This window comes from Astyanax mexicanus, chromosome 18 (assembly GCF_023375975.1).
Source record: "Astyanax mexicanus isolate ESR-SI-001 chromosome 18, AstMex3_surface, whole genome shotgun sequence".
NCBI lineage: Eukaryota > Metazoa > Chordata > Actinopteri > Characiformes > Acestrorhamphidae > Astyanax > Astyanax mexicanus.
In genome coordinates this window covers 3,395,604-3,421,805 of record NC_064425.1, presented here as the reverse complement: position 1 = coordinate 3,421,805, position 26,202 = coordinate 3,395,604, and the positions used below count along the sequence as shown (strand labels likewise).

The window sequence follows — 26,202 nt, the reverse complement described above, 5'->3', positions numbered from 1 at the left end:
ATTTGTCTATGGTTTATTTAGGTTTATTTAACTTAATTTTAGCAGTAAACATGATTAAAATAGCCTGTCTGAGGCTTTGTGTTTGCCTTGTTTCCCTTTCCACGTGCTCCCCAGCACATGGCCCAGTGTTTACTGCTTTTCTTCCTTCCTTGTTTCCACCTTCTGTGTAACTCCACCCCCTCGTTACTTGTCCCCAGGTGTTTCCTGTTACCTGTTCCCTCCATGTGTACTTAGGCTCCTTTGTTTCAGTGTCCATTGTCGGTTATTGTGTGTGTTTTTAATGTCTGTAAGGTGCAGCAAGGAGTGGACACGGAGAACGGACACAATTGCAAGTCATATTTAATTTAATATTTAAAACCAAGAAACACATTTAATTGACATTAAACACGCACAAGAACCGACATTGGACAAAGTGACTTAAAAAGGGGCAAAGGGGCTTAAAACACATGGAGGAAACAGGAAACACCTGGGGGCAGGTAAAGAGGGGCGGAGTTACATAAAAGGTGGAGACATGGGATGACACAGGAAGTAAACACTGGACCATGTGCTGTGGAGCACGTGGCAAGGGAAACAAGCCAGGAGGACAGGAAAATGAGTGAATGTTTAATGTATATTCATTTATTCAGGACATTTTCTTTGACTGGAGTTTTTTGTTGTTTTTGTGTCTAATGTTCACACCTCAGAGAGAGAGCTGCAATGGATGCAGCACAGGTGGAGCAGCTGGAGAGTGTCCTGTCTGAGGCTTTGTGTTTGGAATCACAACTTAAAGAGAAGAAAGAACATCTGAGAAGATCTCTGGCCATCATTTCAGACAAACTACAGGGGTAGATTTGAGCTCAGATTTTAGGGAGAGAAATATGTAAAAGTAAAGTTTAGGCTGTTCAGTGTGGAGTATGTTTTACAGATGTACGTTTTTGGAAAATTACTTTACTTTAAAAGTGATTTTAGTTCTCTTAATTAATTGAGCTTTTCAGTTATGAGCTTGTGCTTGTTCTGTGAGTAGTAACCTTTACATACTAGTTAATAAATGTTGTAGCAGTTCTTTATGAGGATCACACTGCATATACAGAAGTTTTGTCTAACTTTTATTCCAATAAAGATATTTGTATAATAATAATTTTCAATGGCGGTTCATTCAAGCATTTAACACAGATGTGAGCAAAAACAGGTCTACAATCTGATGAACAATAAACAATAAATGTACAGCATGCACTGTGTCCACTGTGTAGAGTATTGGCAGACAATAATAGAGATATATTTTAACATTTGTTTGTTTGTTTGGAGCTCTGTGTGTGGGCAGAATTACATCTTAGATTCCTGCTTGAAAAGCTCCGTGGAAGCCGTAGGGAATGTTGACAGGCACCTCAGCTCGGCCCAGCTCCTCAAAGTTTTTGGCGTCCAGAACCAACAAGAAAGTGCTCCTGTCCTGTTTTTTATTAAATGAAATGATTAGATTTTCTGTATATGTTTATATACTGTACACTGCCTGGCCAAAAAAAGTGGCCACCTGGATTTAGGTACTGTAAGTAAATTATGTATTGGTTGGTTGATGCTGCAGTTGGTCTGCAGGTTTAGGTTCAGCAACACTATGTGCTGAAAGAATGAGGTCAGTTGACTACCTGAATATACTAAATATAGACCAGGTTATTCCATCAATGGATTTTTTCTTCCCTGATGAACACGGCCATATTCCATGAAGACAATATCAGGATTGATGGGGCTGGAATTGTGAAAGAGTTCAGGGTTCAGGGAGCATGAGATCATCATTTTCACACATGGATTGAGAGAGAGTTCACCACAGAGTCCAGATCTTAACCTCATTGAGTATCTTTGGGATGTGCTGGATGGAGAAGAGCTGCTTTGTGCAGTGGTCAGACTCTACCATCATCAATGCTGCTGCAAGATCTTGGTGAAAAATTTATGCAACACTGGATTGAAATACATTTTGTGACATTGCAGAAGCTTATTGAAACAATGCCACAGTGAATGTGTGCTGCAATCAAAGCTACAGGTGGTTCAACCAAATATTAGAGAGTGTGATATATATATATATATATATATATATATATATATATATATATTTTGGTGGCAACTTTTTTTCTTTGTCCAGGCAGTGTATATGTATAAAGTATAAATTTTGGCTGCTGAAAGGAATTATACTTTACCTTATTGGGAGTTATGACCACAGACAGAACAACTCCATCATCTTCCTGCACTGCATTAGGTGAAGGGACGAAAACAGGCTCTGAGGGGTAGTAGCCTTGCTGCTTCCAAACCTTTAAGAACACGGTAAAGTTTATGAAAAACATACCAGACATTTAATTACTTTAGTAGCTTTTTAAGGTATTTTATTATTTTTTTGTCCAAATTTTTAATAAGGTAGTGAGAAACGAGAAAAAAACAATGATGAATCAGGAAGGTAGAGAAACAGGACAAACATAATGAGTAAAAAAAAAAAAAACCTAAACAATATCCAGTATAAAAGCACAGGAATAATACAATAAAAATAAATGTACAAAAATAAATAAAAGGGCCCAACACAAAATTTCTCCTTACTTCCCCTTCCTCTCCTCTCCTTCGTCTTTCCTTATTCTTCCCTCATTTTGTATTTTAGATTTTTAAGCTAAATGCACTAAAATATCTGCATTAAAAATGAACATGCCATAACATGGTAAATATAATAGCAAGCTATGTTTTGACTAGCTAATAGCATGGTAAAATGGTTTTACTTATGATTCAACTGGCTCTGTGAAGAAGAACGTAATAAAAAGTAAAAGCAATTTGAATTTACATGGAAGGTGTGATAATATGTTAACAATTTACAATACAACTGTGAGATGTTTAAGTTAATTCAGTGATTATCATACTTATTACTGTTAAAATTCACAAATGTGCTTGCAGTCAAAAGGTGTTAACCAAAAGTTAACCAAAATTACATTCTGCTCAGAGCTGTTTAGATGCATGAAAAGCCTAATACCCAGCATTTTAAAGCTATTAGAGATTGTGCATGTAAAATCCATTACTAACCATCATCTGTTTGTCTTGAATATCCATCTTTATGAGGGAGTCTCCAACCAGGTGCCTAAAGCCGCATGCGTAGAAGTAGCGGTAGGGATGGGTGTTGCACTTTGCATAGTTAATCTGTGGGAATTCTAGGCCGCCATATTCATGAAGATCATCACTGTGGAGGTCTTCATGTGTACAGAGCACCTACAAAAACATTAAAACGTGTTTACATCAGCCTTTTTAAACCCTCATTATTGTGTTTTTTGGGTAAATTAATTACATTTTGAAGTTTCCGTGCTGTTATCCACACTGGGCATTTAAACACAAAATTCAATTAGCTAATTTTCAGAACATATTAGGCATCTAAACTAAATTTTGTCTGGTAAAAAGAATAAACCATAAGAAATTAATAGGTAACACTATTATAAATGTAGGAAATAGAATAAAGTATAATATTATAATTATTGTCAGTTCTGAGGCTCTGAAAAGACTCTGAACTGTGCTATCACGACTCAACTTCCCAGCATGCACCCACACCGGACTTCCCTGACTCCACTGATCACATGGCGCTACGGTGTTCCGGCTCTCCAAGTTACTAATTGGCTGCACCTGCCCTCCCTATTATATAAACCCTCAGTTTGCTTAGTTCAGTGCTGAGAATTAAATCAGCCCAATAAGGCACACCATCTATAAAATAGACTTTGAATTCCTTTTATATAAAATGTGAGCCAACCTTGTTTTTGCCTGTCTTGATGGCAGTTGCTGGGCTGTCTGGTCTGGTGTTCAGATTTTGCCCACAGGGTGTGTCTTTCCCTACATGGAGTGGCAGGACAAATCTGCGTGGAAATATTCTGCAAATTGTGTTGTAAACCTGGTCAAAGTAAAAAAAAACTCAGTTATAATTTATACCATTGAACAGACAGAAACCAATGAACTGTGAGCAGTCCATAGTTAATGTTTTTAAAAGCATGTGTTTACCTCATCTAGGCTGTCCCCAGTCTTCCTCAGATTCTGAATCATGAAATTGTTGATTGCTTTGCCGTCATCAGAGCAGCACATGTCCATGATAATGAAGCCATCTTCCTCATAACAGTTGATCTGATGAAAGGTGGACAGTGGCTGGGTGTAGTATTTGATGGGACTTTGCTATAAAAGAGAAGGAGAATTAATTTTATTTTATAGTTTTTTTTTTTTTTGTAAAAATAATTTAATCAGTTTTCCCTTCCAGCTTTTATGCAATTTTACAGAATTGTGAAATTATGGGACACTGCCACATGCAATGAATATAGGTACCCCTTTCCTTTTGGCACTTGTTACACAGGGGTGAAACCTGCTTGTTCATTTTATTCAAGATATGAGGAATTAAATGAAATCTATGAAATATTCTGTACTGGGTTTTAACCAGCCTATTACGGGTAAAGGCTGTTTTAATAGATCCAACTGCTTCCTGCCAATTATCTTCAATATATTCATTATTAAAGTCCTTTTCCCACTGAGGGGATATTGTCATTGTTAATGAAATAAAGAAATTTGTTCAACGTCACAATTTATACACTGAAAAAAATATGAGAAACATTTACTTTAAAAAAGTTTCTCAACTTTCTGCATTTGCTTTTTTTAAATTTAAGTAACGTCAACTCGGTTTCAAGACATAAATGTTACATAGAGTAAATAAGTGAACTAAACTTTACTTAATTTCTGCATACAATATTACCTAATTACAATTACTTTATTTATACAATATTACTCAAATAATTTATGATACATAATATATTATAATGTACATTCCTCAAATGTAAATATTTTTAGTTAAAACACATTTAATATTTGAATTATTTATCTCAAAGATTTATTTTGTAAACAGACCAAGTCTCACTGTCTCAACACATGGATAGCATGTTATACATTCTTTTTAGTATACTATGTGTAATTTGTGTTTTAACTAAAAATATTTAAATTTCAGGAATTATAATATATTATGTATCATATATTATTTGAGTAATATTGTATAAATTAAGTAATTGTAATCAGGTAATATTGTATGAAATTAAGTTAAGTTTATTAAAAGAAAGGATTGACTGAAGTTCAGTTCACTTATTTACTCTATGTAACATTTAAGTCTTGAAACCGAGTTGAAGTTACTTAAATTTATCTAAAAATTGAATTTACTTAAAAAAAGCAAATGTAGAAAGTTGTGAAACTTTTTAAAGTACATTTTATTCATCATTTTTTTCAGTGTACAGGTACTTCTTGATCACAGTGTACAATACTGCTATCACATCAGGGATCTCAGTCAATACCTTTCCAGTGTGCTTGTTGATCACATGGAAGACTGTCTGCTGTTTGGAGTCCCAGTAAACCCCATCACTGATGCCTTTCCCACGTAGCTTCCCTGTCACCACCTTCAGCAGGTCAATTTTGATGGGCTGCTCAACGAACACCACATAGTTCTCTGACATGGCTAAAATGAACACATAGAAAGTGTCTCAACCAAAATGCTAAGGAGAGGGAGGTCAAGAACTCCAAACCAAAACAGCACATCTTATTGCCAGAAATGTTTAAATACTCACCAAAGCTGTGGTAGTATGACGGCTTAGTCTTGTCCCCAGATGGAATAGTGCATATAACAGTAGCTCCCTCCAGGGTCTCATCTGCACTGACCTTCTCTGGAGGCACTTTAATGATATTATAATATGCACCTGGAATATAAAACAGGGTTTGGTTGATATTTTCTATTCTGAATGACCAAACCTTGATAATCTTACACCAGGATACTGTATACTATATTATATAGTATGAGAAAACTGACCTTTAGATGTGTAAGAGTTGCCCATATTATATGTAGTTCCATCAGGATCTGTGTGAGGATGAGCTGTCGCTCCATTGACGGCAATAAACTTACTCCAATCCACCTTTATAAAAAGTTTTTACACATTTGAGTTTTAGTTTATAGTTAGCATCTTCAGTTTTCAGAAGTGTGAGATGTTTTGGGAGGACAGAACCAAAGACAAATTGGACTACTTACCTTTTCCTTTGTCTCCAGGGTCTCAGGATCAATTCTGTGCATGAAGTTGGTCTCTGTGCTGACATAGTAGTCTCCTTTATACTGGACAAAGCTCACACTTGCGTTGTCTGTTGGTTCTGAAAGTGAATAAATTAAAAGGTTCACTACTTACTTGTTGGTTAATAAGTTTTTAAATTTTAAAATGTAGTTTCTTGGAGAGAGATTAAGCTTCGTCTTAGATTATATATATTTTTAATGAACAATCTCCATTCAAAATGCTGTATTGTCCAAGACTGGGTCTAATCCCTGTCTAGGAAACTGCATATAAATGTTTAATTAATAGTTTGGTTTGTTTTCTCAAAAGGACAAATCTAAAGCACACCAAAATGCATCACAAGAAATCATGTGAGAATGTTCTCTCTGCTAATTGGTCAGACCGGTCTGAGGCGGGACCAAAAAAAGTAAATACAGGAAGAGGGTCTTCCTGTATTCTGTGTTCTAGACAGGTACATATTTTTAGTGCAGTTTAACATGGAAAAGCAGCAGATATGGCACTTGTTCATAGCTGTAGTAAATATCTAGATAATATACTAGATTATAAAATACTTCTGCTGGACAGTTTAACCTGATAGTTAGGTTGGAACATGTTCTAAGTGCTCAGAATTAATTTGGAACCGATTAAAGACCACCTCCTCTCAAGGGTCTTGGTACAGTTTTTTTAATCAACATCTAAGAAATTATTGTGTTCACACCTGACCAAATGTATTGCACCAAAGGTGAAAATAATTTAGAATTCAGTATAACTTATCTAAAAAAGTGTAGCTATGAAAACGTTTTCAGACTGCCTAAGGCTTAAATGCTGCCGTCTGTTGCACCATTTAAGGTGGAACGGGAAAGTTAGCTTGCTAGCTACTGAGACAAACTACTAGCAATGTGTTTTATGTTTGTTATGAAAAATTTGGCCATAAAAAAATTTAACTACACATTAAACTATGGGAATATAGAGCTAATCATCACTTTTAACAAGGAAAATACTTGGATTACATTTGTGGGTTTCTTTGGTCACTTGTTCCGCATCATCTTACCAGTGATTCTTACCCTCGGTTTGAAGTGTGCATCTGAAAAATCTCTGTATGAAGCCCTATCCCAACCCCAAGCAAAACAGAGGGGTGGGGGTAAGTGGTGAAGGGGTGAAATAGGATTGGGCCTTCGTCCCCTAACCAAATAGCAGGTATTGTACAGCAGTGCCTTCAGGCCTTCAGTATTGTTCTGAGCTATTGTCTTTGCTGCACCTAGGCAATACATTTTCATGGCAAATAGTGATTAATAAATGAATTTTGATACTGATGCATTCTGCAATTTGCTTACGTGGCTTTTCAAAGCGGGAGAGGAAGCGCTGGAAGAAGTTCTTGCATGGGTCTGGCATGGCAAGTGTGCCAAATTCAGACACCACGATACGGTCACTCTCAGCATTCATCTTGTAGCAGTCGCTGTTCAAGAAGCGGCTCATGTAGGTCACTGTTCCTCCTTCAATTCTGAACTGGTGCAGAAGAGCCATTCCATCAAACCAGTGGTTGAATCTGAGGGACAGAGGTGGTGTTCCATTTGCATTTGCATTATTGTTATGATGAGAATCTACAGTAGAATTCATACACATTAGAACTTCATAGGATGGTAGGATGTAAAGTAATCATGAAGTGTTATATCAGTGGAATTCCTACAGTACTGTGCAAAAGTTTTAGGCACCTAAGCAAATTACACTAAATCATTTCAATCATCTCAGCAATATGAGTGTTTTTACCTGAAAAAAGCACCACCCAACGTAACAAGGAAATCTCATTTTTAATTAAGTATGTTTTATCCTGTGAGCCGAGCTGAAGAACAAAGTGTAGAGATTCCAGATTTCTCCTGGATGCTCCTCAGCCAGCATGTGTATATTATGTTCAGTTCCATCAGCAACTCATCTGATTTACCAATTTACCAAACCAGGTGTTGACTAATATGATGAGAACTAGAAATAACTCTATTAAACTCAGATGAGGAGAAATAAGGAGATGTTTTTTGTAAAATTGCTGTTTGTATTTATTGTAATGCTGGTGTTTTACTGAGCTAATAAACATGGGTGCCAAGTCTCAAGGGTTTGCTGGCATTTACTATTCCTATAAATTAGCGGTGGGCAATTTGGCCCTTAAAATATATATATTTTTTGCGATAACGATACTCTTGCCAATATGACAAAACCCTGTATTAAAAAAAATATATACAAATATACACTACTGCAATAAAATTTAATTTTAATTTAATTTTTGCATATGATATGATATGGCACACCTCTAACTGAGATATTATAAAATACAAGAATTTTATCAGATTTGTAAAAGAGGTCAATGATCCTAACAGAATGTCAGTATATTAATAATAATGCACTCCAAATATCTCCATATATCCAGTAAAAATTAAAGTAAAATAAATGATACTGGACAGATATAATCTGTCTCTAGTAGATATATAATGGGAAATAAGGACAGTATGATTTTTTCCTTTTGCTCAAAAACAGTAAAAAAGTAGAACCCTGATGTGATAATTAGGGGTGGGTGATATGGCACCATATTTCAGGGTATAATTTCATTCATGGTTTCATTGATTTCATGGTTGCGATATTATTGCATACGATACGATATGGCACACCCCTACTATACTGTAAATATGTAATTGTGGCTTGCGGCATCTGGGTAGAAATGTCTACCAATGCATGAGACCTGTGCTGTAGGTCGATGCAGCATTCTTTAGCACGGAAAAAGTTGTGGAATATGGAGCTAGTTACCATCCCACGACTAAAGGTTGTAAGAATTGTGGGATTTGTAGAAGGAAATGATCAGTACTTACTGTGTGTTCCCAAACTCGAACTTTCCAGGACCGTTCCTGAGGAGGTTTCCATGAATCCATGAAGGAACGTTTCCTCTGATTCTGGTGGAGATGGGCTGTGGGGTGTCATCTACTGAACACACCAGCTTTTCAATGCTGGGTAAACCATGCACATCTGAGAAATACTGCTTCTTTTTCTTTGACTTGGAGTTCTTCTCATCTATAAGCAATAAGAGAGAAAGAAAGACAAATGTACGCTCAATGTACATCATCAGGTTAGTTCCAGACAGCTTGTGTGCTCATTTAAAGTGAATGAAGAAAATCGTGAATAAATAAGATAAATCAGAACTTACTCAGATTTCCCGTCTTCATGGTGTTGCTGGTTGGTTTGCTGCTCTTCATGGTGATGCTGATTCAGATCTGTGTCTGAAAGAGGCTGTGTTAACTCACTGTGCTGTCAGGGCTGTCTTATATTCAGCAGGAGCCTCCTTCAGTCATGTGATATTTATGTAACAGTGAATGAGGGTCTCCCCGGGTAGTGCACTAATTAGGTCATATTCCCTACTCAATAATCTGGTGATTGTACTGTGAATTATCCACTGAATATACTGTATTATTGAGTGCATTTTTTACTTAATCCCTTTCTCAGTACCTGTGCTCAAATATATATAGTGGCTGTAACGCTGAGTGTGAAGGACGGGACGAGGAGAGCGGACGCTAATGCAAGTAACATTTATTATAGAACAGAAAACAAAACATAAACCAAACAGAAACTCAGAGACCGGGAGACTAAATAATAGTGATGGGTCTGACGACCCTGAAACCTCGACACATGCGCCGAGCTGTCAAGGCGAAACCCCGTGTCGGTGCGCGTATCAAGTTAAGGAAAACCACGTGACCGATACACTTACTGTATCGTTTGGTAGCGATGGGTCTGACGACACTGAAACTTCAGCGCATGCACCGAGCAAACAAGGCGAACCCCTGTGTCAGACCGCGTATCATTTTAAGGAAAACCATGTGACCGATGCATTTCTTCGCGCAGTTGCTTGCAATGACTTTCTTAGTCCAGCAGATGTCGCCATTAAGTGATACAGCAACACAGTTTCAACACAGTGTCGATACAGTTTGGGAAATGTGCCATACACCCAATGAGGCTTCATCTGCCCATCACTACTAAATAACAGACGGGATATACACAGCCGTGACAGACGTACAAACGCACAAGAACCGACAAACTAACACTAATGACAGAGACGCTTAAACACACACACAAGGCGGGAAAGAGAACAGGTAACACCTGGGGACTGACTAATGAGGGGCGGAGCTACAAATGGACACAGGTGAGTGGAAAAACACCAGGGAAGAAACACAGAGAAGCCGGGACACGTGAGAATAACAGACATGAGAATAGACAGAAAACAGGCAAAAGATGTGACAGAGGCATTCTTTTGTTTTTGCTTTTTTGTCATATTTACATTTTTCAGATATTCAACAAACTTTAATATCAGACAAAAAAACTGATTAAATAAAAAAGGCACTATTCAAAACCAATCTAGCTGTCACTTTTTCATCCTGTTTTGGTTCCCTCTAGTCTGTCCCTGTGTTTATTTACCTTCACCTGCTGGTACCCTGTGTATCTCTTGTCACTCTGCCCCTTTGCTCACCTGTTTTTTTTGTAGCTCCGCCCCTTTTTTAGGTCCCAGGTCTTTCACAATTATTGTTCTTGACCGTGTGTATAAATATTCCTCCTTGTTCCTCCTCTGTTATTTGTTCATGGTTGTACATTCTTATGTCAGTCAGGTTATATCCTTTAATTCTGTGTTTCTTTGTTTCTTAAGTTATTTGTTTATTTAGTGTTTTTGTTTTCAATAAATTCTTGCATTTGCTTCCTCTTTCCGCATCTTCTCCTTGCTCCTGCTGCTAATCCCTGACACCAGCCCTGTGTGAAAAAGTGTTTGCCCCCCATATAAATTACCTGTGATTAATCACACTTTTTTTGTTCAATTTCACTACTAACCACAACCAGGCCTGATTACTGCCATACCTGTAGAATCAACAAATCACTAGAACATAGAACCTGTCTGACAACACAAAGCAGCTAAAAGATCTGAAGAAATTCAAAAGTAGATGAGAAATCAAATTCATTGATCATCTATCAGTCTGGAAAAGGTTACTAAATTATTTTTAAATATTTGGGACGCCAGAGAACCACAGTGAGAGAGCGCTAGTATTCACTTATGGAGAAAACATGGAACACTGGTGAACCTTCCCAGGAGTGACCGGCCGACAAAAATTACTCCAAAAGGGTATAAACAACTCATCCAGGAGGTTGTAAAATTTGTGCCGGTTCCATCATGCTGTGGGGCTGTGAGACCAGTGCAGGGACTGAGAATCTTGTTAAAGTTGAGGGTCGCATGGATTCCAGTCAATAGCAGCAGATTCTTCACAACAATGTTGAAGAATCAGTGAGAAAGTGCCGCAGTTGAATACTTCAACAAGACAACGACCCTAAACACTAAAGCCATGGGCGTGGTAGTGGGGGGAAAAGTGGACCTGACTACCCAGGGCCCGAGTAGGGAGAGGGGCCCATGAAAATCCTGATTTTTTTTTCGCTCACTTTCCTTTGTTTACTGGCATGGATAGGGGCACATTAACATAGAGGCTGTACAGGGCCCAGAATTTGCTGCTACGCCCCTGACTAAAGCACTAAAGAATTCATGCAGAGGAACAAGTACAACGTTCTGGAATGATCATCTCAGATCATCTCAGTCCCCAGACCTGAATATTATTATAAATCTGTAGTGTGATTTAAATCGTAAAGGTTGTTCATGAACAGAAACCATCAAACCTGACTGAACTGGAGATGCTTAGTAAAGAAGAATGATCCAAAATACCTTCAACCAGAAGCCAGACTCTCAATGGAAGCTATAGGAAGCTTTTAGAGGCTGTTATTTCTGATGTAATACTAAATATTGATGTACTTTTTCTGTTGGGGCCCAAATTTATAAATGTATGTACCTGCTTAATTTAATTTAAATGATTATTGCACACTTACTGTAAATTCTATAAACTTTATTTCACTTCTCAAATATCTCTGTGTTCGTCTGCTATATGATATATTTAACTAAAATTGCTGATATGAACAACTCTAATTCTCCCCCAAATTTAGAAGGGTTATTCCCAAGCTAAATACATTCCCAAAGTTATCACACATAATTAACCAGAACGTTACAACATGCACATATATCTATTTTAGAAGTGTTTTGATTTTGTGTGTACTGGCAGAACGAACATTTTTGCAGCGTGAAATTAATAAAATCAATTTGGGAAATTCCCAACAACTAAAAAGACTTTATTTATTAAAGTAATAAAAAATATTAAGCATATAGTTCCACCAAAGAATCTATTAATCAGCTCAGCTGTTGATAAAATGATCACAAGTAGCACAGACAATAAATCATTTTCTGTTAATATTCCATTGAAGTAATCTGAGAAACTAGAGCAGGGATGCGCAGATACCCTACGTGTCCTTTAGCAGGTAGAGCATATACGATGTGTTGTCACCAGGGGTGCATCCCAACTCTGTACTAATTACTATTATACCACCGACTCTGCAATGTAATTGGCTAAGAGGCGTTCTATGAGTGCCATTATCAGCCGGTAATGTACTGTAACCAAAGCTCTCCATGTATTACTCCACCAAATACAGGTAACCTATAGCAACGATGCAGCGCTTACAAGCCAAACAGCGCAGCTACAAACAGAGTGTTTATAACCAAACAGATCCTATTTTCTCCTCTTCTTTACCTCAAAATATTTTAATAAACAAAGATAATGGAACTGTGGTATAATCACAGTAATACACTTGAATAATACACTTTTTTTTACTAACTGGATTTTAACTAGTGTAACTGTTTTAAACATACACCTACCTATCTCAGTTGTGTGTTTTTCCTCCATAGACTAATTCTAACGATTTGTTTCTTAGCTCTGAATTAGTGGGTAAAGCATATAAACACTGATGTGTTACTCGCACAAATAACACAGGAATGAACTGCATGCTGTTCCTAGCGCTGTTAGCTTCTCTTATCTGACGAGACGGCGTCACTGCCCGGCTTCAGCTCCGCCTGTGGGTGGTCCCGAGCTGAGGTGGGCGGGGCCATGAATACTAATTCACAGGTTGATGAAGACACGGTGCTTTTCCTGATCGACTTGTTTTTTTCTGAATATTTTTTTTACTTGTTGCTGCAGAGAATGGAGGATGAGGAAGAGTTTCATGTGTAGCATCATAAACAACTCAGAGAGACCCACTGTATTTCTATTGTACAAAGAACAAGAAACAGAGGATTTTAGCAGAAGGACACCTTTAAAACAGTGTAAATGTTGTATGAATGCGTGTTTTTATTTAGTGGGTTTAGACTGGGTTGAGAAACGGAGACATGGTAAACCACTGCACTTGCAAGACTCTATAACCAATCCTTTATTTACAGTCTATAAGTGATTAACTTAACAAAAGCGAAGTTATTACCCGGGAAGTCCCCGCAGTCACAAGCAGAGAAAATAGCATTAGATAATAAGTTACGCTGCTTATCCTGGAGTCCCCGGGGTGTGATATTCAGCATGAAGGAAGTTTACAAAGAGCTTGATTTGTTGTTCCAAATTTGCAACACTGATTGAAACTCAAACTTGTTTGACCCACGGAGAAGATTGGTTACGTTGATTATGTCAGTTTAAATATAGAAACTAGAAAAATGCTCTGACCTCTGCTGTGAGGGTCTATGGATGAAGACCCTCTTTTAATTTATATGATAACTAGTACTAGTTTTAATTTTTATTTTTACAGGTGTTTAAGATGTAGGCATGACTAATAAGGTGTTTTCTCTAGTTAAAAGCTATTGTTGTAATATACATATATATATATATATATATATATATATATATATATATATATATATATATATATATATATATATACAGCTCTGGAAAAAAGAGCACTTAAAAAGAATGAGTTTCTTTGATTTTACCAAATTGAAAACCTCTGGAATATAATCAAGAGGAAGATGGATGATCACAAGCCATCAAACCACCAAACTGAACTGCTTGAATTTTTGCACCAGGAGTAAAGCAGCATAAAGTTATCCAAAAGCAGTGTGTAAGACTGGTGGAGGAGAACATGATGCCAAGATGCATGAAGACTGTGATTAAAAACCATCAGGGTTATTCAACCAAATATTGATTTCTGAACTCTTAAAACTTTATGAATATGAACTTGTTTTCTTTGCATTATTTGAGATCTGAAAGCTCTGCATCTTTTTTGTTATTTCAGTCATTTCTCATTTTCTATACATAAATGCTCTAAATGACAATATTTTTATTTGGAATTTGGGAGAAATGTTGTCTGTAGTTTATAGAATAAAATAACAATGTTCATTTTACTCAAACATAAACCTATAAATAGCAAAATCAGAAAAACTGATTCAGAAACTGAAGAGGTCTCTTAATTTTTCCAAAGCTGTATATATGAAAAATTAGAGTATCATTGAAAATTTATCTTAGTAATTCAGTTACAAATGTGAATATATTGTATAGATGTATTAAACACAGAGTGATCTATTTTAAGTGTTTATTTATTTTACTGTCAATGATGGCTTATAACCAATAAAAACCCAAAAATCAGTATCTCAGAAAATTTAAATATTATATAAGACCAACTGGTACTTTGGACAGTGTGGGCAGTGTGCCAAGTCCTGCTGAAAAATGAAATCCTTATCTCCATAAATGTTGTCAGCAGAGGGAAGCATGAAGTGCTGCAGGAACACTGCACTCACCATTTCCAAAGACTTGGCTATCAACTTCACTGGTTCATTGATTAACCTTTCGTTCATAATAACAAACCACACAATCCGTAAAACTGGCTTTATTCTGTTGAAGTTTAAGACAAATAACTTTACTCAAAGCTAGCGCTTGTGCGTTAAAATCTGACAGAGCAGATTCAAAACACTTAAGAGTGACATCACACTTGTGAGCACGTCTGAGCCGTTACAAACACACTTCTTCCTCATGAAGGTTATATTCGCAAGCAGCGCCTTTTTTAGTTTTGGAATAATTTATAGAAGCATTTTACCAGAATTTGACAAGAAAAACAAGTTTTATACAAAACCTGATTCGAGGGCACTCACTTACACTTTAATATTAAGGTGCATTTAAACTGTTTTTGAGCAATGCTATAGAACAGCGATTCTCAACTGGTGGGTTGCCACAGGTTCAAAATAATTATTCTTAAATAATTAATGCTTATCTGGTTTTGGTACAGAGAATTATATATTTCTTAAAGCAGAGAAACAGTTTAAACAGTGAACACTGAACATGATCTACTGTCAGAGACCGCAGAAACTCTGATCTGATCAAAATTCATGCCCAACTGTCTCACCTAAAGCATCTTGTTTTGTAGCCTTATTTATTTTAGGCAGTTTTAATATTTAAATTTATTGTAGAAACCTTTAGACTTGCAGTTGGCATGGCCCTCCTCAGTTTCTTGTTAATGTACTTTGAATGCAAAGTTTTGTGGTCTTATTTATTTTGTGCAGTTTTGATATTTTATTGTAGTAACTTTTATACACGTAGTTCCTACTCATTTTTTTTTATTGCTCTTAGATTCACTTTGCATGCTTATGCATGTTTAAATGGGTTTTGATGGCTATTTAAATAAAATACATTAGTTTGGTTTGTATTCATTAAAAGTGGGTCGTGACATTCACATTAGAAGCCACGTAAAGTAAAAATTCAGATGAATTCAGATTTTACCTTTCACATTCATGTTGCATGTCCATGGATCAGACACATATCCGGTTTAGGACCACATATAAAAGTGACTCAAATCTGATCTGAAAAAATCTGATTTGGCACGTTCACACAGCTATGAAAAAAAAAAAGGTCTGAGATCTGAGCCACATTGAGCAAAAAATCAGAGTTTAGTCATTTCAGCCTGGTAATGTGAACATAGACTTAAGGACCATGAGAAAATATGGGTTCTGGGCTGAGACTTGTAGGAAACCTCTGTTCTAGAAGAACCATGTTTGTTTTCCTAAAAAACGATGTCTGTAAATGTGTTTAAAGGTCTAAAGAACCTTTACTTTATGAAATAATAGTTCTTACCATTTTTACACATCTCCAATAACATGGTTCTGTTGCACTGCTCAAAAATGCACCTGCATTTTTAGGAGTGTATGTTCAGTTTTTAAACTTTTAAATCATTATTAAGGGTAAAGTGTATAGAGAAAGCCAAAAAAACGTTAGACAAAGACTTTAGCAAATCATACAAGGTGCTGCCCACAGATTAAAGACAAATCACAAACTACCAGATGCCCATTTTGAATAAAAAATTGAGGCCATGCAAACATTGGTTATATCTGAGGCTGAAATATTGACAGTGAAATTTTCCTTAAATGCAACTATGGATTAAGGAAAGCTGAAATCACCAGTTACAGAGCTGTAATGGCAGTGAAGAGTGTGGGAATCTGGTCCTCTAAAAAGCTCATGTTTTATAAATGCTTTAGAATACCTCCCATTACGTCACAAATGCTCCCAAATAAAAACGATTCACAAAAAACCTTCAATATTCCTTCAATACGGCTGAACTGGGGTTATTAAGGCATTTCAGCTAATAAAAAACAAATAAGCCAGTGAGTAAAGATACCTAAACAGATACCTTGAGGTTGATGTGAACAGACAGAACAAGACACTGATATTTGTCCCTGGTTGCAGGTTAACCATATGAAATATGGTGATAATATTTAACACAGTTATTTCATCATCTGAAGAGATGTAGCACACCTAGTTGCCATGCAGTCGACGCCCAGACGCCCCAGATAAGATACTCAGTCTTAGCACAAGCATGAGAAACCTGAATCAGCAATTATACACACTTGTGAATCAATGTGGTATCTTGTCAAAATTATATATTTATAGAATTTACATATAATCAACTGGAACATGATGACAGAAGGTCCAGGACCTGAAACACTTTCCCCACATCCCCATATCAGTCCAGCTATTTACTCCATAGAAGAGCCACTGCTTTACAGATCCCCACGTCGTGGTAGTTGAAGTAGCAGAGACCCGCGAAAGTGACGGCTGACAGGAGGAAGAGGCCGGTGTTCGCCAACTTGATTTTAGCGTCTCCGTGAACGTAGTCCGTCACAACCTGACCCAGCCCCCTGGAAGAGAAAGACAGGATTCAGGGTTATTCAGGGTTCCTGGACCATTTTAAAAGTCCAATTTAATGCATTTTAAAACCTTTTTAAGACCTCAGTAAATATAATTTAAACCCAAAAATGTAGTCAAATTTCTTTGGCAACCATAGTTCTCTCCTCGGTAGTGTTAGCTAGCTCTTCGCTAACATTAGTTCTCTATCTGGTATCATTAGCTAGCTCTTTGCTAACATTAGTTCTCTATCTGGTATCATTAGCTAGCTCTTTGCTAACATTAGTTCTCTATCTGGAATCATTAGCTATCTCTCCGCTAACCTCAGTTCTCTATCTGGTATCATTAGCTAGCTCTCCGCTAACCTTAGTTCTCTATCTGGTATCATTAGCTAGCTCTCCGCTAACCTTAGTTCGCTATCTGGTATCATTAGCTAGCTCTCCGCTAACCATAGTTCTCTATCTGGTATCATTAGCTAGCTCTTCGCTAACATTAGTTCTCTATCTGGTATCATTAGCTAGCTCTCTGCTAACCTTAGTTCTCTATCTGGTATCATTAGCTAGCTCTTCGCTAACCATAGTTCTCTGTCTGGTATCATTAGCTAGCTCTTTGCTAACCTTAGTTCTCTATCTGGTATCATTAGCTAGCTCCCGCTAACCTTAGTTCTCTATCTGGTATCATTAGCTAGCTCTTCGCTAACCTCAGTTCTCTATCTGGTATCATTAGCTAGCTCTCCGCTAACCTCAGTTCTCTATCTGGTATCATTAGCTAGCTCTCCGCTAACCTTAGTTCTCTATCTGGTATCATTAGCTAGCTCTCCGCTAACCTTAGTTCTCTATCTGGTATCATTAGCTAGCTCCCGCTAACCTTAGTTCTCTATCTGGCATCATTAGCTAGCTCTTCGCTAATCTTAGTTCTCTATCTGGTATCATTAGCTAGCTCTTCACTAATATTAGTTCTCTATCTGGTATCATTAGCTAGCTCTCTGCTAACCTTAGTTCTCTATCTGGTATCATTAGCTAGCTCTTCGCTAATCTTAGTTCTCTATCTGGCATCATTAGCTAGCTCTCCGCTAACCTTAGTTCTCTGTCTGGTATCATTAGCTAGCTCTTTGCTAACCTTAGTTCTCTATCTGGTATCATTAGCTAGCTCCCGCTAACCTTAGTTCTCTATCTGGTATCATTAGCTAGCTCTTCGCTAATCTTAGTTCTCTATCTGGTATCATTAGCTAGCTCTCTGCTAACCTTAGTTCTCTATCTGGTATCATTAGCTAGCTCTTCGCTAATCTTAGTTCTCTATCTGGCATCATTAGCTAGCTCTTCGCTAATCTTAGTTCTCTATCTGGTATCATTAGCTAGCTCTTCACTAATATTAGTTCTCTATCTGGTATCATTAGCTAGCTCTCTGCTAACCTTAGTTCTCTATCTGGTATCATTAGCTAGCTCTTCGCTAATCTTAGTTCTCTATCTGGCATCATTAGCTAGCTCTCCGCTAACCTTAGTTCTCTGTCTGGTATCATTAGCTAGCTCTTTGCTAACCTTAGTTCTCTATCTGGTATCATTAGCTAGCTCCCGCTAACCTTAGTTCTCTATCTGGTATCATTAGCTAGCTCTTCGCTAATCTTAGTTCTCTATCTGGTATCATTAGCTAGCTCTCTGCTAACCTTAGTTCTCTATCTGGTATCATTAGCTAGCTCTTCGCTAATCTTAGTTCTCTATCTGGCATCATTAGCTAGCTCTCCGCTAACCTTAGTTCTCTGTCTGGTATCATTAGCTAGCTCTTTGCTAACCTTAGTTCTCCATCTGGTATCATTAGCTAGCTCCCGCTAACCTTAGTTCTCTATCTGGTATCATTAGCTAGCTCTTCGCTAATCTTAGTTCTCTATCTGGCATCATTAGCTAGCTCTTCGCTAACCTTAGTTCTCTATCTGGTATTATTAGCTAGCTCTTCGCTAACCTTAGTTCTCTATCTGGTATTATTAGCTAGCTCTTCGCTAACCTTAGTTCTCTATCTGGTATCATTAGCTAGCTCTTCACTAATCTTAGTTCTCTATCTGGTATCATTAGCTAGCTCTCTGCTAACCTTAGTTCTCCCAGAGGTCTCATTTTTCATTCATTTTAAAATGTCTAGTTCTGGTCTATAGTATGAATAAATGCATTGTGAGCTGTTTTCAGTAAAAAAACAAACAAACAAAAAAAAAAAAAAAAAAAAAAAAAAAAAAAAAAACAGCTCAGGTGATCCGGTATAACGCTGCTTTAGTACTTTGGAGGAGTAGGGGGTGTTAATAGGATTTCAGCTCTTGCTCATGAATATTCATACATGCAAACATATCGTCTCTGATTGGCTTACAGCTCTTTGACGCCAGGAGGCAGCGAGACTGATAACAGTTAGAAATGTTGTAAAATAAAGACATTTTTACACTAATAACTAAGTTTTTGCAATGTAATATGTTACTTCACAACATGTGTAATAATACCCTGCTAAGTGCACTTCAGCCACTGACCTAGTCTTAGAGTCTCTGTAAAACACCAAATCCACTGGAGATCCTATTTAAACCTATAGTTAATTACACACAGAGATGGGTAGACCAGGTCTAGAAAGTTAAAATCCACCTCAGGGTTTTGTTTGCTGAGCCGCAGCAGAGCCGCCCAGGCAGTTGACACAACACTCCGGGGTGTATTTTTACTTTTAACTAGTGTAAACAGAACTGATCTAAACATACACCTACCTCAATCTCATTTGTACTTGGCTGGTGGTGTTTTTCCTCCATAGACAAATTCTAACCATTTGTTTCTTAGCTCTGAATTACTGGGTAAAGTATAAAAAAACTGATGTGTTATTCGCACAAATAACACAGGAATGAACTGCATACTGTTTCTAGCGCTGTTAGCTCCTATCTGACAAGGCAGCGTCTCTGCCCGGCTTCAGCGCTGCCTGTGGGTGGTCTCGAGCCGAGGTGGGCGAGGCCATGAATACTAATTCACGGGTTGATGTAGCACTGGACAATTTATATGAAGTTCTGGGCTGTTTCTACTTACCAGTGTCCATGCAGAGTGAGCACTGCAGCCAAGGAGTAGTCCATGACAGGGCCTGGATAGAAATAGGCGACAGGACCCAATCCAAGGAGTGCTATACTCACGATTCGCTCTCCAGTCCAGTGCAGCGAGGCAGCTTTGGACCCAGCAGCTGCTACAAGACACAAATTTAAGTATTAGTGACCAAAAAGACTGCTTTATAATCCTGTAAAATTTGTGTTAAACATTTATACAATAAAAATACACACCCTAGAGCTGGAGTTACTACTTTACAGGTTCTAGTAATAATATACTGCTTAGCTCAGCAGATAATATACACATCTATATTTGAGTAGCCTACCTTTTTATCTTGTTGCCACCTGATCTAGATCTCAGTTATGATGTGCCGCCGGTAGGAGACGCAGAGAAACATTCTAACTCACTGCCGATATTTACTCTTGTTTTATTCCTTCTTTGGTCACTGAGCTTTTTTGAGACATGTTATGTATTTTTAGGTTTCAGCTGAACCAGCCTGCTTGTTAGCTTCCATGCTGCAACACCACTCGCTTGCTGTTGTGTATTGGTCATCTCAGGGGTGCAGTTAGTAGTTAGTGTTGGGGAATGAGCAGCAGGCGGAGTCAGAGGCCAAAACAAAACACAGATACCTGTGTTTGTATAGGAACAGTACTTTAACTCAGCATGTTTCCTTAATATCTGATGATGCGTCCTGATCATTTTATCATTTAGAACCGAAAATATAATCCATAATGTTTACTCAATTTAGTGCACTGATCTGCTGCTGTTGTGTTACTTCTCACTCAACAAATAACTGTGATTAGCAGGGTTGAGGGCTTGATCTGATAAGGCCATGTGGAAGCTGTGAAGCACTTGGTGAAGAAGTATATGAATCATGCAGCCAATCAGCCAACCTGCTGACCCCTCCACAGGATCTCTGAATGTCCATTAAACTGGATTTTCAGTAATGGTTATGTACTAAAGGCTATTTCAGACAATGTGCTAAATAAAAGCTCTATATGATATATATGCCAGTTTCTGCTTACATAAGCTCTCAGCAAGTAAGTTTTTTTTTTTTGCAAAGGTCATGGTGACATAAGAGATTAGGGATAAGATGTAAGCTATTCTAAAGCTTAACCGTCTTTGAGTACACAGCTCTGGAAAAAAATAAGAGACCACTTAAAAATGATGATCTGAACTGCTCGATTTTTGCACCAGGAGTGGCGGCATAAAGACATCCAAAAGCAGTGTATAAGACTGGTGGAGGAGAACATGATGCCAAGATGCATGAAAACTGTGATTAAAAACCAGGGTTATTCTACTAAATATTGATTTCTAAACTCTTAAAACTTTATAGACGCAGAGAAACTTTCTAACTCACTGCCAATATTTTATTTAAGGTTTGAAAGCTCTGCATTTTTTTGTTATTTCAGCCATTTCTCATTTTCTGTAAATAAATGCTCTAAATGAATATTTTTATTTGGAATTTGGGAGAAATGTTGTCTGTAGTTTATAGAATAAAACAACAATGTTCATTTTACTCAAATATATACCTATAAATAGCAAAATCAGAGAAACTAATTCAAGAACTGAATTTTAGGTTATTAAGATTTAAATAAATCAGCAAATATTGATCATTAAAAGTTAATATGACTAACCTAAAAACACATAAAAAACACTATCATATAAGGTTCAGCTGGCCTACAAACAGCAGAACTATCATCTTCTGGGTTAACCCTTGACTCAGTTATGATGTAACATCAGCTGAATTAGCCACAGTTGTCCAACATTTCTCAATAGATAACAATTATTATCAGCATTAAGCATTAACGCCATGAACTTGTGTGCCCTAAACTTATACACAAGAAGTGTGAAATTAATTTTTGAATAAAAGACCTCTTATATTATTTAATCCAGCCTAAAGAGCCATAAACAGCATGACATTCTGCACTACTTTGGCATGAAGTGGTGACAAGAAGTAAACCTTACTTGTCACAAAATGTATCTTAAATATTTTTGTTTAAAATAAAATATATTTCAGTTATTTAATACACTTGACTTACCATAGTTGGAAGGTGTGGCATGTATCTTCGCTGTGCAGAAGTAAGGATAATCCTGGTCCTTTTTACGTGCAGCCAAAGGTCTGATTAGAGGCGCACTGCGGAATAACAAAGCTGCAAAGAAATGGCAAAAAATTAAAAATCATAAATCTCAATAATGGTATATTTATATATACAAAAAAAAACAATAGGATATGATTTGGCCCCTCCAGTAGAGGTTTTTCCCCAACATTTTTATAAAAATATTGTGCTTTATCACCCACCCCTAATTATCACATCATGGTACTATATTTTTTGCATTTTTTTAGCAAAAGAAAAATTGACACTGTTCTCATTTCCCATTATTTATCTACTAGAGACAGATTATATCTGTCCAGTATAATTTATTTTACTTTAATCCTGGATATATGGAGATATTTGGAGTGCATTATTATTAGTATCATAACATTCTGGATCATTGACTTCTGTTACAAATCTGATGAAATTATTATATTTTTTAATATCTCAGTTAGGGGTGTGCCATATCATATCGTATGCAAAAAAAATAATTTAATGTAATTTTATTCTTGAAATATACTTTTTTTAATTCAAGGTTTAGTCATATCGCCAAGAGTATCGTTATCCTAAAAAATACCATAAAATATTGTGATTTAGAGCCATATCGCCCTAACCTTTAGTCATACATACATCATATAGTTTTACCCTATTGGGGAAAAAAAACTATAAAATATAAAATATTGATGGCACATTTATTTTTTATAATATACTTTATCAAACAGAAACTGAGCTCTGGAAAAAAAAAAACTTAAATGCATTTAAGGTCCATTTCCCACAAATAATTTGTTTAATTATTATGTATGGGGTTATATACTCTAGGCATCTGCACATTATATACAGTGTACAGCATTGCATATTTATTATTTAGTCATATTTAACATATATCCATGCAATACCATATGTTTATATATCTATAGTGTAAGTTACTGTATGTATTGGGTACACTGTGAAGTTATCTGTATATTCTTTTTTATTTTATTATTCTACTCTGTTGTAAATATTGTTCTCTGCACACTTGTAGGAATCTGCACCCAATTTTTTTTACGCACATGTAAACCTGTACTCTGTGACCTGACAATAAAAAAATCTTGAATCTTAAATCTTGAACAGGGGTTAAAAGATTGCAGAAATTTTAAAATGTCTAAAAATACAGACAGTCCATAACTGGCATATCATGTTATCAGTATGACTATTTTCTTATTGGTTGTGCATGATCTACTGAAGTTGGAAATTCCCACATTATCACAACATTAGTGCCACTAGAAAACCATGCAAGAAAGCAGATCTCTGATAAAGGGCTCTTTGAATGAAATCAATTTGAAAGACTGTGTGAAAGATATGTAATGAGGTGGGTGACTGCAGCCACAGAGGTCTGCCAACAATTCGAACCAAAGCACCCTATATATATATATATATATATATATATATATATATGGAACCGATAATAAATGCGACATAAATATTCATCTTTTCAACAAAGTTTACAGACAGGGACAGGGAAACCCACCTGATGCACTGGCAATGCAGGCATCTATATCAATTTACAGATTGGCGTAGAATGTGTTGGAAAGATGCAATTTGTATTGTAATTATTTAATGAGGAGTAAAATAAAACATTTTGAACACAGAATTTAATCTTGACCTCTGTAAGGACCCCTAAGTGTCACAGCACTGGGCACTAGTTTACAATTTCAACCCCCTGGCAATACAACAGCCATCTGAAGCTGGAAATGCAAGACAGCATAACTGGCTGCACTTCTTTGGTTGGTGGAACACAAAATATACAATATTTAATATCTTAATGGACATGGAGTAACATTTTAATTACTAACAGTCATAATACCAGAGTATTATGACATTTCAGGGGCTGCTGTTTTTTTTAAGCATCTTTATACTAATCTAAGATGCTGCTTTGTCTACAAGCCATGCAATAATTTTTTATATTGCTGCACAAATATGACCTAAAGCATCATCGGAGCCCAAAAACAAGATGAAGAGAAAACCAAGTTAAACAAATGAGACAAACATAATATACTTGGTCATTTTATTATTGAGGTAAAAAGTATGAAAGCCTCTAAGATTAGCAGTTAGTTTGAAGGTGAAATTAAAGTCACATCTTGTCAATCAATTTGACGACAAATGAAGGAAATTAAAGACCATTGTTACTCTCCTCAGGAGTAACTGACCAATAAGGATCCCAGCAAGAGCAAGTAATAGTTGGCGAGGTCACAAAGGACCCCAGGGTAACTTCGAAGCAACTGAAGGCCTCTCCCTCATTGGCTAATGTTAATGTTAATGAGTTTACCATATGGAAAACACTGAACAACACTGGTGTGCATGGCAGAGTAGCAAGGAGAAAGACAGTCTAAAATTAACATGTTGCTTTGTCTGCAGTTGTCATTTAGTTGTAGTCATGGCTGCACTCACAAATATGTAATGCTGGATAATTTTCTTCAATAAATAAATGACCGAGTTTAATATTTTTGTCTCATTTGTTTAACTGGGTTTTCTTTTTAAAACAGAAATATGGAGAATTCTAATGAGCACCAGCAGGTTTATGTAACTATGACCAGAGGATGCATGTACGTTATATAGAAGCGCTGAGAAAAGGCAGGATTATCCTGTTAAAGCCGAGTGGATGTATGTTTATGACTATGAGTGGTTATATGTTAATAGATAAACAGCTCTGGAAAAAAAATTAAGAGAGCCAAATTGATACCAAATTGAAAACCTCTGGAATATAATCAAGAGGAAGATGGATGATCAGAAGCCATCAAACCAAACTGAACTGCCTGAATTTCTGCGCCAGGAGTAAAGCAGCATAAAGTTATCCAAAAGCAGTGTGTAAGACTAGTGGAGGAGAACATGATGCCAAGATGCATGAAAACTGTGATTAAAAGCAGGGTTATTTTACCAAATATTGATTTCTGAACTCTTAGAACTTTATTTCATTGCATTATTTAAGGTCTGAAAGCTCTGCATCTTTTTTTGGTTATTTGAGCCATTTCTCATTTTCTGCAAATAAATGCTGTAAACGATAATACATTTATTTGGAATTTGGGAGAAAAATTTTGTCTGTAGTTTATAGAATAAAACAACATACACCTATAAATGGCAAAATCAGAGAAACTGATTCAGAAACTGAAGAGGTCTCTTATTTTTTTTCCAGAGCTGTACATGAGTGGTTATTTATGAAAGGTTCTATACTAATGGTTATATGTGAGTGAGTGGTTATATATGTGTGGTAACATATGTGAGTGAGTGGTTATATATAAGCTATATGAATGGTTATATATTAATGGTTATATATGTGAATGGTTATATGTGTGGTTATATAGCTATATTAATAGTTTAATATATGTATAAAAGCTGAGTACAGTGAGAGCTCCTCTCTGAACTCTCTGTGAACTTGAATGTCGAAGCAGTTTAGGAGGAAACTCCGCTCTCCGGAAGTTTAACCGCTCTAATATTCTCTAATAACGGCAGCGCTACTTTAATAAACACCCCGACAGACCCCTCTAACCCCGGTAAAGAAAGATACTCACAGGGAACAGCGGGTCCGCGGCACACAGAGCCGATCCTCACCAGAGCCGCCATAGCTATCACTACCAACCAAGGGCACCACACTCACCCGGAAACAGCTCACTGCTGACGGACACTGTCAAAATAAAAGCCTGTCTACTGGTATACAAAATACAAAATACAAAATAAAAGCCAGTTTACTATAATAAAAAATACAAAATAAAAGCCTGTCTACTGTTTTACAAAATACAAAATAAAAATGTGTTTACTGTTGGTTAATTGTATATTAGTAATGAGTTAGAGCTGATGATCATATTCTCTTAATAAATGTAAATGTTATATCCATTCCAGGAAATATTTCAGTAAGGAAAGTATGACAGATTACAAGGCTTATGAAGTTAATATCTCGTTTAAACACTAAATACAATAGACATTTTTTTGTTTATCCCGAAAA

The 26,202-nt window shown here is 36.6% G+C and overlaps 2 protein-coding genes and 1 long non-coding RNA gene across 7 annotated transcripts; all 3 read right to left on the bottom strand.

Annotated features, from left to right (window-relative positions):
* Positions 1 to 321: 321 nt before the first annotated feature.
* Positions 322 to 9,476, bottom strand: bco2b (beta-carotene oxygenase 2b). The gene is made up of 12 exons (XM_022674978.2): positions 9,229 to 9,476; positions 8,897 to 9,095; positions 7,379 to 7,590; positions 6,032 to 6,147; positions 5,816 to 5,918; positions 5,577 to 5,705; positions 5,307 to 5,467; positions 3,985 to 4,152; positions 3,740 to 3,877; positions 3,028 to 3,210; positions 2,166 to 2,276; positions 322 to 1,426 (listed from the first exon to the last, which is right to left on the bottom strand). Exons 1-12 carry the CDS (start codon positions 9,275 to 9,277, stop codon positions 1,310 to 1,312), a joined length of 1,686 nt encoding a protein of 561 aa, XP_022530699.1. The 5' UTR covers positions 9,278 to 9,476; the 3' UTR covers positions 322 to 1,309.
* A 5,304-nt stretch (positions 9,477 to 14,780) lies between these two features.
* Positions 14,781 to 25,881, bottom strand: sdhdb (succinate dehydrogenase complex, subunit D, integral membrane protein b). 2 transcript variants are annotated; one of them, XM_022675004.2, is made up of 4 exons: positions 25,772 to 25,881; positions 22,173 to 22,283; positions 20,119 to 20,269; positions 14,781 to 17,094 (listed from the first exon to the last, which is right to left on the bottom strand). In XM_022675004.2, exons 1-4 carry the CDS (start codon positions 25,821 to 25,823, stop codon positions 16,929 to 16,931), a joined length of 480 nt encoding a protein of 159 aa, XP_022530725.1. In that variant the 5' UTR covers positions 25,824 to 25,881; the 3' UTR covers positions 14,781 to 16,928. The 2 variants fall into 2 exon arrangements, with proteins under 2 accessions (XP_022530725.1, XP_049322790.1); XM_049466833.1 differs by having other exon boundaries at positions 20,119 to 20,266; positions 25,772 to 25,880.
* LOC125782548 (uncharacterized) lies at positions 17,101 to 20,112 on the bottom strand. Of its 4 annotated transcripts, none has more exons than XR_007425254.1 (4): positions 18,995 to 20,112; positions 18,577 to 18,701; positions 17,781 to 18,282; positions 17,101 to 17,487 (listed from the first exon to the last, which is right to left on the bottom strand). It is a non-coding gene; the product is annotated as an uncharacterized LOC125782548 (long non-coding RNA). The 4 variants fall into 4 exon arrangements; XR_007425252.1 differs by lacking the exon at positions 17,101 to 17,487 and having other exon boundaries at positions 17,494 to 18,115; positions 18,158 to 18,282; XR_007425251.1 differs by lacking the exon at positions 17,101 to 17,487 and having other exon boundaries at positions 17,494 to 18,282.
* Positions 25,882 to 26,202: the final 321 nt, after the last annotated feature.

Coding starts and splice junctions, on each gene's coding strand:
- bco2b (XM_022674978.2), bottom strand. CDS start 9,277: ATGAAGAGCAGCAAACCAACCAGCAACACCATGAAGACGGGAAATCTG. Junction 5,919..6,031: donor CCCTGGAGACAAAGGAAAAG/GTAAGTAGTCCA, acceptor CTTTTTATAAAG/GTGGATTGGAGTAAGTTTAT. Junction 3,211..3,739: donor TCAAGACAGGCAAAAACAAG/GTTGGCTCACAT, acceptor ATGTTTTTGTAG/GTGCTCTGTACACATGAAGA.
- sdhdb (XM_022675004.2), bottom strand. CDS start 25,823: ATGGCGGCTCTGGTGAGGATCGGCTCTGTGTGCCGCGGACCCGCTGTT. Junction 22,284..25,771: donor CCGCGGACCCGCTGTTCCCT/GTGAGTATCTTT, acceptor ATTTCTTTGCAG/CTTTGTTATTCCGCAGTGCG. Junction 17,095..20,118: donor CTCACTCTGCATGGACACTG/GTAAGTAGAAAC, acceptor TTTCTCTTCCAG/GGGGCTGGGTCAGGTTGTGA.